This window comes from Eurypyga helias, unplaced genomic scaffold, assembly GCF_000690775.1.
Source record: "Eurypyga helias isolate BGI_N326 unplaced genomic scaffold, ASM69077v1 scaffold1176, whole genome shotgun sequence".
NCBI classification, from domain to species: domain Eukaryota; kingdom Metazoa; phylum Chordata; class Aves; order Eurypygiformes; family Eurypygidae; genus Eurypyga; species Eurypyga helias.
Genome location: NW_010255823.1, coordinates 90862 through 108973, shown reverse-complemented (window position 1 = coordinate 108973; position 18112 = coordinate 90862). Strand labels below are relative to the sequence as shown.

The 18112-nt window shown below is 40.0% G+C and overlaps 1 protein-coding gene across 1 annotated transcript in view; it reads left to right on the top strand.

Moving 5' to 3' along the window:
- EBF1 (early B-cell factor 1) overlaps window positions 1-18112 on the top strand; it is a 101983-nt gene that overhangs the window by 23182 nt on the left and 60689 nt on the right. The window contains exons 3-4 of the mRNA XM_010153417.1: window positions 7359-7489; window positions 15081-15207. Coding sequence (XP_010151719.1) covers window positions 7359-7489; window positions 15081-15207 — 258 coding nt within the window. The remainder of the gene's footprint in view (window positions 1-7358; window positions 7490-15080; window positions 15208-18112) is intronic.

Here is an 18112-nt window from a genome sequence, read left to right as displayed (position 1 = left end):
TGAAGTGTCTATGACTTTGGACTGGTCCTGCGGACTTCTCTCATCCAGGCTGGTTTGGTAAACTTCAGTTGCTCATGCTGGATACAGTGCTGGCAATGCCTCCACACACTAGAAGTGAATGATATCGTTGCATGGGCACACAGGCTTTTTAGGGTTCGCCCTTTCAACATGCTCGAAGTAGGTGAGCAGATGATAACGCCTGCTTCTCAGGAATGAGAATATTGTTTTGGAAAAAAACCTAAACTAAACCGACTCAAATCAAAACTCCCCAAAATATTTGGTTAGTTCTCAAACTGGCATATTTTGGAAAAAATGTAATTTTCTGTTTTGAAAAAACCTAGTTGCCCCATGATAAACTTGATCTGTTAAAGTGCTTAATGTGGAAAACCCACAATAAACAACGATGAATGAAATAACCCCCCTGTATAACACCCATATATATCTATTATTCAAGAAGGGAAGAAATAATGGTTTTCTCCCCTTTTAGGGAGAAACATACCTTGTCAAACTAAAAATCAAAAAGACCTTGAGCACCTTCACAAGTGCTGCACACCTTTGGCTCCAGAGTGCTGTGCGAAAGGAGTTTAGGCTGAGGCAATTCCTGGGCCCTGCCTTGCTCAGCGTCACAAACCTTACATGATTTCAACAGCTGTGAGGTACCTGAGGGAAGATCTACACCCGATGATATAAGATGCTGTAGGAATCGCAGTCATCACTGAGTTGCTGCTACATTTGACTCTGTGCAACACCAAGTAGACGTAGCAGCATATTGAAATCAGCATATCGGCTTTGCTACTCCTAGTTCTTGTGTCAGATTGGGTGAGCTCTGCACTGCACAGGGTGGTCTAGATGTAACCAAAGTGTTTTTTTGAAATGAGAAACCCCAGTTCCGTATACATTACATAGCTCTTGGCAGCTTGGCACAGAACACTGCTCAAGTGGCTTAAGAAAATCTAGTTCCTTATTCTGCAACTTCTTCGGCTGGGGTTTTTAAGCATTTGCTTAAGTGGTTTGTTGAATCACAACTTCAATAAGTCATGGTTTTGAGTGCTTAAAACTGATTTGTCTTGATATTCTGAAAATCAGTAGTTTGGCGAAAGCATTTAACAGGTTGCAGGATCAGACCCATAAACTGTGAGTTAATCTGTGGCTCATTTATATATTTATTCTGGAATTAGGTTTTACCCAAGGAAAAAAAGGAAAATTAAATTAAACTCCAGATATTTTCAGTACTTCCTCTAAGATGAGACATTCCCTGTTCCTCTGAATTTCTGTTTTAACTGCCTTTATGCAACTCTCCTTGTGTGTCACAATACTCCTAAAGAGAAGAAAAATAAAAGCACCTACCCCATCACTTAAACTCCTGTTGTGATGCAGCAACTGTTGTCAGAGCCTCATCTATGGAATAATGGAGGATGAAACCACACTTCATGATAGAACTGCAGGCGAGGTCGTTCTTGCAGTCACCAGCACAAACTGGATATTAACCGTAGAGCAAATACATTTCAGAAACTAAATAAGAGCAGTCCCAGAGCCCTGCTGATAGCTGTGCATCCCACTAATTCACCTCAGTGAACATTTACCCCTAAGCTCAATTAACCTTAATTCCAAGGCCACCTATAAACTTTGTGGTAAATGTTTTTTTTTTTCCTCTAGCCTCTGTTTTCTATCAATAGAAAAATCATTTCTGTTGGAGGATAAATGCTATCTCTGTTTATAAATGCAGCGCTCTAATTAAGACTATGAGATGTTCGGTGTGTGTTTGTAAGGGACTTGATAGGTAGCTCATTGATTCTGTAAATTCTGATCTTGGATGCTCCTCAGGGCATCTGCTATTTCTGTCTTCAGGTGCTGTCTGAGGCAGATAGAAATGCTCAGGGGGCAGACGGATGGTGATGCAGGGGAGAGAGATTTCACAGTGCGATTGCCCGCACACTAAGTTAGTTGTTAAATGTGTACAAGAAGCTATAAGGAGATGTTATTGCTGTTATTTTGTTATTATTATTGTTATTAGTATTATTAGTAGTGCCATTATTATTCTTCTTTCCAAGCATTGTTCAGAGGCAAATTGGAAATGTGGTAATTAGGCCCTGACTGGTAGTGTAGTACTAGTGTCCTGAGCCAAAGTTCAACGCCCTGAAATGAAATTTAAACCAATTAATCTGTTAGATTTTTATCGCTTGTCCGTGTTTTCTCAGCAATTCCCTCAGCACGCGGCCTTTGATCAACTCTCATACAAAAGCTAAAATGTGTGCCTGCTGCTAGCAAGATGGGGCTGACATTAACATGGCACTCATAAAACAATCAGAGCAGTGAAGCCCTCAAACAGACAGGGCATAGTAATATTTAATAAAAGCGCACACATAATCTTCAGAATTAGCATTTTGTGCCTTGCAGTACCTTTGGGAGAAGAGCTTTTATTTGTGGAGTGATCATTATTATAACAAAGAAGAGCTACCTAATAATTTCCACTTTAACTCTGCAATATGCCACGAGCATTTCTGAACCATTATGCTAAACTGTGGCGGGGTAATCATTTTATTGTCACAGTTTGAAGGAAGAAAAATCCCCTGTATATCAGTAGCTAGGGGAGTACAAGAACACAGGAACACACTGACATACACAGCACACAACAAACAACTTTCCTTCTTGCTACCCGTGTGCTGAAGTTGGTACCAACCACCCTTTGCATGGGAGGTGATGAGATTTTAACGATGTATATTCCAAGAAAAGATGAAGATTTCAGAAGAACATTGTTTCTCTTGAAAGTCATTAAGGTTTTGGCTCATAAATCCTCAAAAATTATCGACAGAGACCGTAGTTTTGAAGCCAGTGGCAAAATTCCCATTGGCTTTGATAAGTTTGGGATTGCACTGCCTCCCTCTAACATCTCTATCTGTTAACTCAAACCGCAGGAGCAGCACAATGAAACATGTCAGATGTTAACGCTGATTTGCCTTGATATTATGCAAAGAGGGAGAGCAGCTCATTAAGACTCATAACCGTTAGGCCGTTTGAGCAGGTGGAGGATGTGGCCGCATCACCTTCAGCAAGGAGCGGCAAGGTCCGTGCCTGCAGTTGGTGGTGAAATGCGTCGTTTTTCCTCAGTCCAACAACTGCTCTGGAAACATGCAGTGAATGTAATATGCTCAGGCCAAAGCGTCTGAAAATCTTCTCTGATAGGTAGGCTACCAAACTCTTTTGGTTCTGGTTGTTATTGGCTACCGGCTGTTCATTTAAAAAAAAAAAATTGTATGTGTATGAATGTGTAATTATTCTTTTTTATTATTATTATTATTCTCCGGACTTAAAGTCTGTTCATGTTATCAATCATGTACCCTTCATTGCCTTTATTAGAACTGGCCTAAAGTCCTTCACTGCATTTTTTTAATCAGTGAAGTTTCAGGCTTCAACTAAAATCTCTTTTTTTCCTGCAGAAAAACATAAATTTTATGTAAATTTTTAATATTTGTTTTAAAAACACTATTTTAGAAATGGTGTTTTGGTGTTACAAAAGGGCAAATGAAGTGATAAAATTTTGAATCAAAATATTTTTTTCATGGAAATATTAAAAAGTGTTGTAGTTAATTTCAGATAGAGATTCTGGAACTTTGCATTCTGCAAAAAACTGTCCTGTACTTTGGTTCCTCTTGTGACCAAAACAAAATGCAGAAAAGCCAAAGTCTCCAATGAAAAGATTATTCTGCCTAGCTCTGTTTTTCTAGGGTTGCACAGAAGTAAACACCTTCCAGACAGCGCTTTGAAAGTTGCCAAATGATTAACAGAAGAAATATGAAGAGCTGAGGGCCTGAGTTGGCCAGACATTTGTACCCAAGCCATAAATAGAGCTGAGGTCATTGCCTTGCCCCCTCCCAACATTACCTGTGGTGATGCTGGCAAATGGGACCCGATTCTTCCATCCTTCTTCTTGGTGTTCCATGGAAAGGGCCTGGAAGGTCAAAGTTTTAGTAAGACCAATGTCCCAATGACACTCACTGTTGCAAATATGTCATTGTATAAACATGTTTTGTGCCTTCAAAAACAGGTAGCAGTCTGGATGCCTCCCTCAGCACGTCTCCTCAGGCTGCCTCGGGATGCAGCCCTTCAGCGCAGCTTCCCTTGTGGAGCAGCACCTTCGTGCTGCCCTTCCAGTCTTTACAGACAATTGTATTTTAACATAAGAGAAAGCTGTCTGGGGGAAGTTGGGAAGTCTGATCAGCTATTGTGGCTGATCCCAAGGGAAAATGCTGCCCTGAAATCTTTTGGGAATGCACAGTGCTCTTGCTGCTTCTTGGCTATTGCCTGCAAAGGGTACCAACCTGCCCTGCTTATTAAACCATCTAGTCCTGACTTTTCCTCCTCAGAGGAGATGCCCTGGGCAATTGCCAGCAGTTTTGGTGAGGCACTGATTCAGCACAATTGCTGCGTATTTAAATGAAATTACACGTGTGAGTGGTCACATTGACTTTGCAGGTGAGAGTGTCCCAGTGAGCAACCCACAGCCCCAAGGACCTGGGTTTCTGCTTGAAGTCCCGCTGGCTGCCATGGGACTTGGCATGTGTTTAATATTAAGCACATAGATGTATAAAGTATCGGAGTCAAATGCATGAGGCAGCACTGACACTGCAGCCTCAGTGACACTTCGGAGTGCAATGTAGGTACTGCAAAGAACATCACAAGACAAATAGCAATACCTTTACTGGGGACCTGTAACTGCAGAACAGTATCTTGCATTCATTTTAAAGATGAATTGAATCTATAATTTTGAAGCCTGCATATGTTTTCTGTTAATGGCTTATGGTCTCAAACCATTTTTATTCACTGGTATTTAGGAAAAAATGTTGCTTGTAGCTTTTAAGAAAAGTAGTTCATTCTCTGACACATGGGAAACTGATTATCTTCAGGTTTTATTGTGGAGTGTGTGTGTCCACAATCAACTGGAAATACTGGAAAGGGTGTAATTTGGAAGTGATTTTAATTCTTATTTATGAAAGAGTTTGATTTTGTGAAAGGGCTAGATGGCATTTTGAAAAGCTGCTTTCACTGTAAATCCATTGCTGTGAGCTTGGCTGAAAGGAAAGCATTTGGTTTTGGACTTTGCAGTGGGTTTTATGTGCAGTTTTATGCAAGTATCTTGAATCCAAATAAAACATATTGTTGTTACTTCTGTGTGCGCGCTACATGTTCGTGACGGTAATGTGAGGATGTTTCTTTTGTTAGCTCATGTAAAAGTTAATGGCTGTGCTCTGCCGAGTTTGGAGTGAGGTAATGATTTTTTCCTGCCTCTGTGTTTGTGTTTTTCACTGGAGTTGGCATCCCCATCAGCTTAAGCAGTGGAAAAGTTTGTGCCTGACACTTACAACCTTTTGTAGGTAGGGACGGGGTCTGTCTGCTTCCCATGCAAGCGTTCCATCACGGGTGGTGCGAGTTTGTAGCAATGGCCACGGAAACACTCGCTGCTAAGGGTGACTCAACAGCTCCTCTTCCAGCTCCCTCCTGCTTCCCAGCTCCATGCCTACCCACCCTGCCCAGGGCTGGGAGAAGGAGCTGCTCACCAGCCTCACTGACTCTTGCAATTAGCTCCAACTGACCAGAACTTCACTAAATAATCATGTAGACACACAGGGTCTCTTTAGCAATTTATTTCTGAAGCGTTTTAAAGTAGACTTCTGTGAATGAATTAATTTACTGTCTTTAATATTAGAAGACTGTAGGGCAGGGACTGTGGCACTACACAGCCACATTAAGTAATTCATGGGTGCAAGGGTGTTGTCCTGGATGGTGCTAACATATGGGTGGCTTTCACATCCCTATCTTCCTAGTAAATCCCTACCTGATCTAGTGCTCTGTGCTGTCCCTTGAGTACATCATCAAATACTCAAAGCTACAAACCAAATTACCATCTCAGCCAGCCTTTCAACCAAATAGCAATTCACAGTCAAATGCCAGCAACCCTAAAAGAAAAGGTATATATGCATATATATATATATATATAATGCAACTACTGAAGTCCTGCTGACTGACATTGCAGAATCAGGGTGGGTAATGGCAGCCCATCACATGTTTTCAGTGGACTCAGCCTCTTCTCTGCTGGGGACTGGTTCCATATCTAAAGGAAAGAATCTTGTGTTTCAACATTGAGGTTGATTGGTGGAGTTTTGCTGCTCCTTAAGGAATATGTTTTTCATGGCTAATGAAATCATTGAGATACCCAGTTTCTTGAAATGTTATCTAATGGTATGTGTCGTATGTTCACCACATGCTGTATTAGCAAGGAGAAGTTGGTGGCATTTGGGATGGAGTTGCTTCTTTTCATGAACCTATATGACCACCCTGAGACTCTGCAGCTAAGAGTTACTCAGGGCTTTTTGTCTTATTCAGGTTATTTTTACAGTTACGTTATTCCCATTGCTTTGGCACAGTTAAATTCTGCTGTACTCCAGTACAGCAGAGAAGGACAATCAGTGTGTGGCTGTTTATATTGCCATATACCACCAACAATAAAGTTGAGAGTGCTTCTGCTTAAATAGACTTAAACCAGAAGATCTTACACCAAGACTTGGTCTTATTACTTTGAGCAGTATTCAGCATCCCATCAGGAGACATTTAGTGGCTATTGAAATTAGGGACAGACTCTATGAATATGGCAGAATGCATTGCACACACTTCTTAATTATCCAGTAGATGCAGTGTAACTGGAATGACTGGATGGTAGGGTTGTAGGGGTTCTTGTTTGTTTGTTTTGTTCTTTTTTTTTTGTTTGTTTGGTTGGTTTGATTTTGGGTTTGGTTTGTTTTCTTTTCGTAGTAGCCAAAGCATTAAACAGGGCAGGGTGGTTTAATATTAGAACAACCTGGATCTCATTGCAGAATAGTTAAAGAAATGTTGAGGTTTACACCCTCTTTTATTTAGCCAATATTTTCCATAATATTTATAGGACATTCCTCGATTAATTTCGGTTATGATGGATAATAAAGCAAGCTCACTGGAGATTGTTTTATTAACTCAGGTATTGAACATTTCTTATAGAATAAAGGTAAGGATTTGTACTGATTTCCAATTGGTCTCTGCCCATCATGTGGTGATTTTTGGTTTTTTTTAATGTAGGCTTTAAAAAGTTAATTTTTTCAATGCAGATAACAAAAACCAAACAGAAATTAATTGTGGAAAAAATGTTTCCAAAGATATAGTTTGAGGTCATGCACATGTACTAGAAAGAAGGTGACTGCTAAAATCTTTGTGTTAGTACGGGGGGGAAAATGAAAGCTCCTTTTATTTTATTTTTTGCAAGTCTTCTATCATTAAAATCTGGTTCTAACAGCAGAATACTTCTCTTTTTCATGTGTGTTGAAAAGCAGCTACACCATGTATCAAAGCCATCAGTCCAAGTGAAGGATGGACTACAGGAGGTGCCACTGTCATCATCATAGGAGACAATTTCTTTGATGGGTTACAGGTCATATTCGGCACCATGCTGGTTTGGAGTGAGGTAGGTGTTGTCTGAACGTTAATGTCTAATAGCTTTGTCTAGTTTGTAGCTAGCCTGTCCTTTTGCTATGCCACATACTAAATCAGCAACAAATGTTGAGATGTGAATCCTTTTCTCATCCGGTTTTATGAAAATAATTAGTCAAATTTACCTGTGGCAGAATCCATTATAACCAGGAGATTTGCATCTCCTCTCACTGGCCCAGAATTTAGCTCAGTGCCTTTTATTCCAAGAGAAGGCATGGATAAATGCCTGTGTGAATAATTCTGCATTTAGCACTACAATCGCTAAGGGCCCACAGGAAACAAACGTTTAGGTGAGCCAGCTTTCCAAGGAAACTGGCTGCTTGAGCTGCAGCCTAATGACGTGGAGATTGCAGAAATTCAGCGCCTCTGAATAGCATATCCTTAAAGTGTAGGTGCTTGGTCTAAGCATCATCTACATAATAGCAACCAAATACACAGTACCATGTCTGCAGAGGAAAACACAGGCTCATCACACCTAGCGGGGGCCTCTGTAGTTTCACGGTAACCCTTTTTTTGTTTGTTATTAATTTTTTGCTGCTGCTGTTCCTCCCAGTTTCTTAAACCCTCTCTTCTCCTGGCACATAATAAAATGGGGAGTCTGATATTCCCCAAAAGCCTGTGGAAAGTTAAAACCCAGGCAGCATTACTCGAACGTCCACTTCCAGTGTGGAGGGCCATAGAAGTCGGAGCAGAGTTCCCACTGGTTTCACCAGCACTGGAAGGTAGCTCCAAGGAAAGGTTTACATTTTGCATTTAACTTTTCAAAAACATTTAGTAGGTTTTATAAGAAATTGTTATTTTCTTGATTTTAATACTGAAATAAACATGCTAACAGCCAAACCAGCATCTCAAAAAATAGCTATACAGTGCTTATCCAGTGACGTAAGGATCTTCAGATGCTTTGCCTTATATCCTATAAATACAAAGTCAACATTATAGCTTAATTCATATCCAGTACATTCCCCTTACTGATTCCATTGAACATATGGCAGCATTTTTTCCATGTGAAGAGTATCCTCTAATGTCCTTCATGGGCTTCACTATTCTCTCTCTCTCATCCTTCCACTTGAGGACAAGTGTGGATGAAAGGGCATTCCAGAAAAGGAGATGTATTAAATGAGCCCCATTCTGAAGCCCTTATGTGATCATGAAAGTGCCCCCTGGGTCCAGTGTAAGCATTTTGTGTGTTAGGATTGAAGCCATTATGGCTACAGACATTTAACAGGGAAAGGTGAAGCGGCTGGGAGGAAAGTGCTCTGATTTTGGTACTGCAGAATTGGATCCTTCATTATAAAGCTTGATTCTATTTATTAGTGGCAGTCATTAATTGGCAATTTCTAATCTCAGGAGAGTGAGTGCTGGTGAAAACATTGTTGCTGATGGTTGCAAGGAATTGTCATAAAATTAATAATGCTAGAGGGTGTCCAGACCAAAGTCGTCTGTTTGTTGTGAATGCTGTAACAGGCTGCAAGTTGGCTTTGAGTGAAAACTCTTTCAGTGTCTCTCCCTTACAGAATTGTTTATCAGTTTCATAACCTATGAGAGCAATAGAAAATCCTATATGGCAAAAGAAATGATTTCTAAAAGAAGCGGCAGACATGATAAACAAGTGCAGAAATGCATGAGCTGAGTAATTCCTAAATAATAGTGATCTATAAATAATTCAAATTACACATACTAGCCACATATGAAGTGAAAAATAAGTTCTTTCATTTGCCTTCACATTTCTAAAAATGACTAGTGCATTTTCAGTACCCGGGGAGAATGTTTTTCTTTTACTTTAGCAGAGTGTAGAATTGGACTGTCAATCTTCAAACCTGGAACTTGTCGGTCAGGCCCAGCTTTGAGCGAACCTGGCCAGGTTATCTTGCCATTGAATTCAAGATGAATTTTCAAGTTCATCCTGTTGTTTCATGGATCCAAAGTAAACATTATTTTAACTGAGCTGTAGAAAATCCAAACCAAAAACTAGACAGGCAGAAGCTAAAGAAAAGGATCGAGTCTTGCAGACCATTTTCACACCAATTTTTCTCTCTTCACTTTCAGTTGTAATTGTGGGTAGTTGGGGGGATGAAGTCCAATATTTAAATTAAGCATCATTTTGCCACGGACTTTGCATGGGACCTTGGACAAATCACATAATCTGCTTAAAGTTCAATTCCCTTTCTCTAACATAGTAATAAGATTAGCCACCTTCTTTCGAGAGGTACTGTGAAGATAATTATCTTAAAGGTCCTATATTACTCAGATTTTATTATAGCAAAAATCCATGTAAGTACCTGAGATACATGGGTATTTAAAATATAAATCTTACCACAGCTGAGAAGCAAAGTTAAAAGCCAAAAAAATATTGGTCATTTTAAGGGTGAATTTGTTGCTGTCAAGCAGTATATGTTATAAATAATTTGAAATGTAAATAATATATTTTTAATTTATTTTACATGTATTCAAGTTTTATAATTGAAATATTCATATGCTTGAAATGGAGTTGACCGTGTTAAAAAAGAAGGTTTAAAATGGTTTCTGAAACACATATTTATTATTTAAACATATATTTTAGCTGTAAACACTCTAACATAATTACAACCTTTCTCAGCCAGGGAGAACTAAATAAAAACTTAATTTGTCACATTAATTTTGTGCAGAAATGTAGATATCCTAAGCCAGTACGTTCAATTAATCCTTAACTCCCATATTACTTTATAAAAATGACTTTGAAAGCCCTTGATATTTTTAGAATACAGCAAAATGGGCCATCTAATGCCTTTCATTCAAGGGACTTTCATAACCGACGAACAAACGGCATTGATGTCTCATGTGCACAGGCTGAATCTGGACAGACAACTCCCAGCGAATAGTCTGTTTGCTAGACAGACTCTGCCTTTCTGTTTGTCCAGTCCACGAGCAGATGGAGTTGTTATTTGTGGGTTTTTACCCAGCGTTCTGTGTCTCTGTGTTGTTGCAAATATTCAAAACCTGTGCTGCTGATAAAAATCCTCTGCTGTTTCCCTCTCTTATCAAGGGGCTGAAACTCCAAGAGTCGAGATTCAGGGCAAATACACGATTGTGAAGACAAAATTAGTTTCTTATAAATATTCCACAATATTTGCTTAAAATGAACTATTTCTTCAAACGTGTTCCTGCCAAGAACATTCCTCCAGCTGTAGAGTCAGCTGGAAACAACTTATTTTTCTTTTATACTAAGAAAAGATGAAGCACTGAAACATCAGTTCTTTTACCTTTGTACAGCACAAAAACAGGGATGACTTTTGGTTTGGCGCTTTTTTTTTTTAATGCTGCTGAATCAAATTCTGTGACACAGTTTTTTATTTTGCTTTTTATGTTTATTATTGATTTTGGAAGTCTCTGTTTCTGAGTGCTTATTTTGGAGGTCTGACTCATTTTTAAAAAAATGAGTAGGCACCCTCTTTTTGAAAACCAAGGCTTATTAAGCAGCATCTGGATGCCGAGAATTGAGGCATGCAAAGTCACTGGTCATTTTTAAAAATATAGGTATCTTAAGGGGCCTGTTCTCACAGAAAGCTGTCATTACCTTCAGTTGGTGGGATTTTTCTTCATTCCTGCCCTAATGGTCCTCTTCACACAGGGTCCAAGTTTATGACTGATTGTCACTATTTCCCAAACCACAAACCAGAGCTCAAGCATGCAAAAATAAACTAGTGACTCAGATTAATGACATCTCCTTATAAAATGTCACTTTTAAAAAAAGAAAGTAACCTGGCACTCCGAGGAGTGTGAAATGATGGTGTATCACACAAGAATGTCTAGAATATATCAGCAAACCACAAAAAGAAGCTCAGACCAAATGTGCTTTGGATTTTGAAGGACAAGCACCTCCCTTCATTCTGAAGGTCTCTAACTTGGGTTTTAATGCAATCAACTGCATGTCCCAACTGACATGTAACAGTATATCAAACAGCTAGTGGAGTTGCCAAGTATGAGACCAATTCACTTGAAATCCCTTGACAGAAAGAGTCCAGTTACTAGTCTTATGGCCTGCTCCAAATCTCAATTGGCCAAATACTAGAGTGGAAGAGGAAGCTGGATCTGGGATTTTGGGTGGTGGGTTCATCTCCAAATCACAGGTTAATGCCTTGCTCAAGATTTATATTTTTAAAATGTGTTCAGAAAAGTACGTAACTCATATTTTCAATTTCTTAGTCCTTGGCATGTCATTGCTGCGGTCATTATGATGTCCATTAACACACAGAGAGTTCCAACCTGACGTTAGAACATAGACCATGTGGGGTTGGACATGGAGGTTCATCTAGCTCAGTGTCTTGTTTGTGGTGCTGGGTAATGCCAGATGTCTATAAAAACAACAGGGTGAGCATGTAGTAATGCTTCCCCAGGACACTCTGCCAACATCCAACAGTTTGGGGGTCAGGGGCTTCCACAAGAGGTGTCTTTATTTTTAATATCCCTTGATGATAATAGCTCACTTTTTCCAGATGCTTCATGTGCAAATATGAGACAGACTGTGCCTTGAAGAAGGTGTGTGCTATGTCAGAGAGGAGAAAACTTGGAAAACGTGGAGTGTATTCCCAAGGTCAGGCCACAGGTTGACAGCGTAGATAGGAAAACATCCCATAATACTGGAATTATTGAAGTCAAGGACAGATTTTCTCTTTCTGTGGGTGGGCCTGGAGTACCCAGACCTGTGCAGCACCCATTGGGTCACTCAGATTGCAAAACAGAGGGAGTGCAATTTGGAGAGCTTGTCCTGGTCAGTAGCACAGATCCTAGCAGCACTAGGGAATCAGAATTCAAGAGCAAAGGTGAGGTTCGCAGGGCAGGTTTTGAAGTGCAGTGACATTATTTGTACCTTAAAGACAATTTTTTGATATTACAATACAGGGGACTACTGGTATGTAACTGTGCTAGCCAATGCCTTCTGTGTCCGTGAGAACTGAAGGCTGACCCAGAGCAAAGGTCCTTCTAACTCAGCACTATAACCCTGCCAGCAGATGCTAAGGAGAAAAAGCAAAAGGGAAAGACACATGTATTCTCCTGGTATACCTCCCAGGCTTTGGTTCTAGAGAAGAGGAGTAAAATATACCCTGGGTATCCTAAACCATAGGACTTCAGACATAATGTTCACCCTTTGGGAATGTGTGGGCGACATTATTGTATATTTGTGGTTTTAAACACAGTTAAACTTATTTACTTCAGAGCACAAAGGAAAACCAAACTGTTTGTGGAGAACAAACCAGGAAACTTGCTTAACTCTCCCCAGCTCTCTGTAACAATGGACCATAAATAGGTCAGACATTTCTTGGGAACCAGGGAAGATGAGTATTGGAAAATGCCACAAATTATGTTTAAAGAACATTAAAGTGGTGACAGACCAGTAAATGCTGGGAAATTCAAAGATACAACCAGAAGCTGCCTGTATAGCTCATGCCAGAATGGGGGTGAGGGGTGCAAGACACATGCTGATGTAGTAAGACTAGCATGTTAACCTTTACTATTAAAATCCTTGGCTGTTTTTACAAATATTTTCCCCCCTGAAAATGTCATGAAGCTGCTCTCATCTTGCCAGTTCACCCAGTTAACTAAAACCACTTGAGGATGGGATTTATCTCAGCTATGTTTAGCACTAATCATCTAGTCTAAACTTGTCATCTCGATTCATTGGAGAAAGGTAGATGCTTCCAGAGAGCAGCTCATCCCAACGTGAGTGTCTAAAGCACTGGAAATACATTGCTGTTTGGCAGTGCTTTCTGCCTCCGCTGACTATGGAAGGCATGTAGAGAATTGGTATAGACTTCTAGGCTTTGGTCAGCCCAGCTGTAAAACAACTAAATTTAAGTAAAAGCAATCTTTGGAAGTTTGGGTTTTGGTGTTTTTTGTTTGTTTGTTCACAATTGATAGAGTAATTTAAAAAAAAAAAGTCAGGTTTCTTTTGAAAATAAGTAGGTTTTTAAATCACATGACTTCAAAGCAGAGACTGAAAACGTTTTTTGGAGCTTAGAAAGAACGCGGCATCAATTCCTACATGATAATTTCTAAAGTCACATGTGATTTATGACTTCTGTGGATCTGAATAACTTTTGGAGCATTTGAAGCTGGTAGTTTTGGGTTTAATCTTCAACTCTATTTAATATTAATTTTCTTATTTTAAATATGCAGAACTTTATACTGTGTATGCCATTGCTTTCAGTAGCACAGATGGCTCTCAGACAGACATTACTTTCTTCTGTGCTTTTTTAGTCCTGTCCCTAAACAAAGGACTGGTTAAAAGTCTGATTTTTTTGGTAGGACCTTACTACAGTTTTTAAATATTTGGTTCCTAGTAAAAGAATAAAATTAACATTTTTATATAAAGAAATAAATCTACTGAAATGTATTGCCTAATCCAGGACACGATTCAACCAGCAGCATAGAGCAGTTTACTGCCTGTATAGGGTGCCCATGGCTTTGCCTGTTGTCAAGGCTGGTTATGGTCTTGGTCGTCTTTGCCTCTCTAGAAGTGCATTAGTGTGCCACAGTCAGTCAGAGAGGGATTATCTGTGTGCCAGAGCTGTATCCTGGTGCTGGACACAATCATGTCAGCTTTTCTCCGTACATCTTTTTACTGTTCTTGTCTGAGGGAGCATGATGAGTGACGACGTTTCAGTGATGGCGAGGACAATTCTGTAGTTTCTGATTGCAGCAGAGATTTGAGTTAACCTGCCATAAATTAGTGAGCTCCTAGATGACTCTAATATTAATTTCAGGGGCTATGCTTTAAAACCAGGCCAGGATCTTGAGAGAGCACAAATGGTCTAGAGCCTGGAAAGTGAAGGACTTATTCACCCCAAACTTTTGTGTTAAGAGGATTGGGATCCCCAACCCTATTAACGTTTGTTTGTCTGCGTACTGCTCTGTATATCCACATCTGCAGGAGCCCTCTCCAATGTGTGAGCCATTGCAGTGAAGGCAGGCTAGAAGTGATGGCTAGATGGTTATAGCTGTTATATCTTTCTCAAGTGCCCTGATCATTTGCAAGGAAAGATCCAGCATCCTTCAGAAACCAAACTTTGCATTTCTGCCGTAATCAGTTTTACCTCCAGAAAATGAATAGAAATTAAACCAGGAGCACGTGGTGTTTTCCATTGCACAGATGTCACCTGGAGACGAGTCTCCCTCTGCTCGGGCTCTGCCGTGTTCACACGTGTAACTGCGTATCGTTATCAATCTGATTTGGTGGACACTGCCATGACCCCAGTGTTCACCTGAGCAAGCATAGGCATCCTGCTGCTGCAAGCTGAAGTTAAACCATTAAACCAGGGCTGATGCTCGTACTAGGAATCAAGTGCCTGCCATGTATGAAAACAGAAATAATGTTGTTATGGCTGAGGAGGAGAATGCTTGTAAATATTGTAGTCACTGGCTTTTGTGTGGGTTACATCAAGATTGTATTCAAACACTGACAGGTTAATTACATGTTTCAAAGCTTGTTTACTGTGATCTGAGAGGAAAGTGTTATTAAAGAAGTGTTCAGCATCTAACAGTGCTTTTTTTTCCCCCCTTTCTTCTCCCTTCTCAATGTTTTTCTCTAGCTGATTACTCCTCATGCCATCCGCGTACAGACACCACCCCGACATATCCCAGGGGTTGTAGAAGTCACATTGTCCTACAAATCTAAGCAGTTTTGCAAGGGAACGCCTGGACGATTCATTTACACAGGTAAGGATGCTTTAGTACTAGGTAAAAGATGGAGAAATAGGGCAGGCTATATATCACACTTGCTAGGGCTTCTGCTTTCGTCATTAAAAGGCGTACTGTATTTTATTATTTTGGCTGAGCATGTCATTGAAGTTACCAGTTTGTCTGGATTGCAGAAATAGATGACTGCAGAGATGAATCCGAAAGCATACCAGTGTGGGATTTTTGTTTGCTTGTTTGTCCTCACAATGGGACATGTCTTTACCCTGGAAAGGAGGGGAAGGAGAGAAAAAGATACTCCAATACTTAAACAAACAGAGGAAAAGCACAAGCATGAAGAGCCAGACATACTAGTGCAATCACAACCCTGCCTTCCAAGAAGCGTCTTGCTAAACATCTCCATCTCATGTTGTCTGGCAAGAGTTGCAAGTGTACAAATCAGCAGCCTCTTTGCTTGCCCATCTCACCTTAACATACTTGTCTCTGACTTCCAGGAAGGCTAAGTAGCTTTCACCCCAGCCAATGCTGCAGACATAGTGACTTACAGTGTGTCTTGGGGTGGCATCCCACTCTAAGACCACTAAGTCAAATGGTTTGGCCTGAAGAATTATTAGCAAAAAATCATGTTGTCAGTGTTAAACCACTCTCAGGAGTGATAAGAATGTCCTGGGAAGTAAATCAAGTAGCAGCCTAACTTTTCAAAAAGAATGCATGTCATTGGCTCCTTGGAAGGATGCTACAAGAGTTAATGTCTTGGTCCAGGTTTTGATGTTGTCATTTTATGTGCTTGTTGTACAACATAGGCAGACAGGACTAGTGTAACTGCCTGAACTGTGGTTCATCACAATCATTCCTTTCCCCATTCTTGATTGCCCCTGAAACTTTAAGAATAAGATATCATAAAGACTTGTGGCTATGAGGCGTTCTGGATTACACTGGGCAGATATATTGCTCCAACTGTGACTGTACACACAGGAACTCGAGGCAGAGGAGAGACTTCTGTGCCTCCAGCTGGGTAGCATCTCATTTCATTTTTCTTAACGCTAAGCAAGTTGAACAAAGGTGCCCTATAAAGCTTTGTTGTCTTTTTCAAATACCCTCTCCCCCAGTTGGGATTATGCACTGGGTTTCTTTAAGATGGGTCTTAAAGTATTCATGTACTGCCTTGCTGGCTGAGCAGCAGGCGCTTGTGGAAGCTGTGTGTATTTATTGTGAGCATTATGATTTCAACAATATGTGGGAAATTCATATATTGGACAGTAATGCACCATATCAAAAAAGTTTTTTAGGGTTTGAATGTGTTAGAACAAAGAAAAAGTGAAGGGTCACATTACCAGCTGGTGCAAATTGCTAGTGTATACCACATGAAAGTGTCAGCCAGAGCTCTGGACAGTTTGACCGTGAATCCTTTCCCTTCTCACTTTCCTACTCAAAATAAGTTGTGCTGTCCTGCTTGTTGTCAAGCCACCGGGGGAGTGGCTGCACCTTGGGCTGGTGAAACAGCAAGTATGCGTGCAGAATTAGCAGAAAAAAGGGAGAAAGCCTGCCCCCCTTAACTTTGGGAAGAAATTTTTGGGGACCTCATTTTGCAATTGAAATGTAAAAATAGCTTAGACTCATTTTGCTTTTGCTTCTTAGATCATCATTAATTAGCTTTTCCAGTAAAAAGGAGGGCAGCAGTTTAGCCTGTCTGCCCAGAAGCAGATGGCTGAATGTGGAAATAAGGTGTCCCAGTAGGGAGAGTGTTTCCGTATATGCATTTTCAGGTTAATGTTTAAAACACATTATTTTCCATTCAATAAATGAAAGTTAGGAAATACTAAACAACAGTGATAAAATCAAAGGTGATCCATGGACAATTCTCCCACTTATGCAGCTTTTATGGAGTTACGGTAGATACAGAAAAGCTATTGTGACTGAAATCGTACCTCACACAATTTGCATTTTCCTTTTAGAGGCAGCCTGAACTTAAATGTGGCTTTTTAAAAAGGACTAAATGAAACTAAAATAAAAACAATTAATCCATCCTGACCTTCAGAAGTGCCTTCCAGCCCTTTAAACAAAATGCAGGTTCAGTACACGCCTGCCGATTAGTTTTAGTTAATTGAAAATTATAGGATTGACCCAAGAGGAAAATTTTGTTTGCACTCCAATCACTTTTACAAATTAAGGAAAATTACCACAATTTTGTTTAGCTAAGGTTTCACACTGAGTTCACGAAATTAGCTCAGCCATCCCAACAAAGTCAGCACTTTGTTAGTGAGCACTAGAAAAAAACTAATAGTCTATGGTGTGTACAAACGAAGCATAGAAAAAGCTATGATGCTTTAGAGAACTAGGCCAAGTGTTTTTAATTAGGATTATTGGTTCATTGTAAGTTTTGAAGAACAATCAAGCTAGCAGATTAGCTGTTTCTTTTAAAGCTAGAATTTCTTGCCATTCATTTTTCCCATGAGAACTTGTTTTAACTCCCACATAGTATTTTTTTTTTTTTTTTTTTTTTAACAAGGCCTGCAGGAAATGGACCAATTGGAAGTTGGGATACAGTAACATTCCCCAGCATCACTCCAGCCGATGGGAGTTTTTCACAATGTTCTTCAGTGAACTCAGTGTTCTGGAACATATTACAAAACCACAGAGGCCAAATGTTTTCTCAGAGGAGTTTGGCCTCTGTTTTTGGCCGAAAACATTTCAGCATCACTTGCTGCTTATTTACGCTGCTATTAAGAACAAGAAAAGGGGAGAGGAGAAAAACGGGGAAAAAAAAAAATAGTGTGAGAGAGAGAGAGAGAGAAAAAGACCTGGGGTTTGTGGGCGGTGCAGGAGTTGATCAGGCGTAGTTTCCTTTCTGGTGAGAATGTCCCTGCTTGTTAATGGTCCCATTTTGTGGTCAGGTCTCATTTAGAAGAAATTATTTTTAATCAGT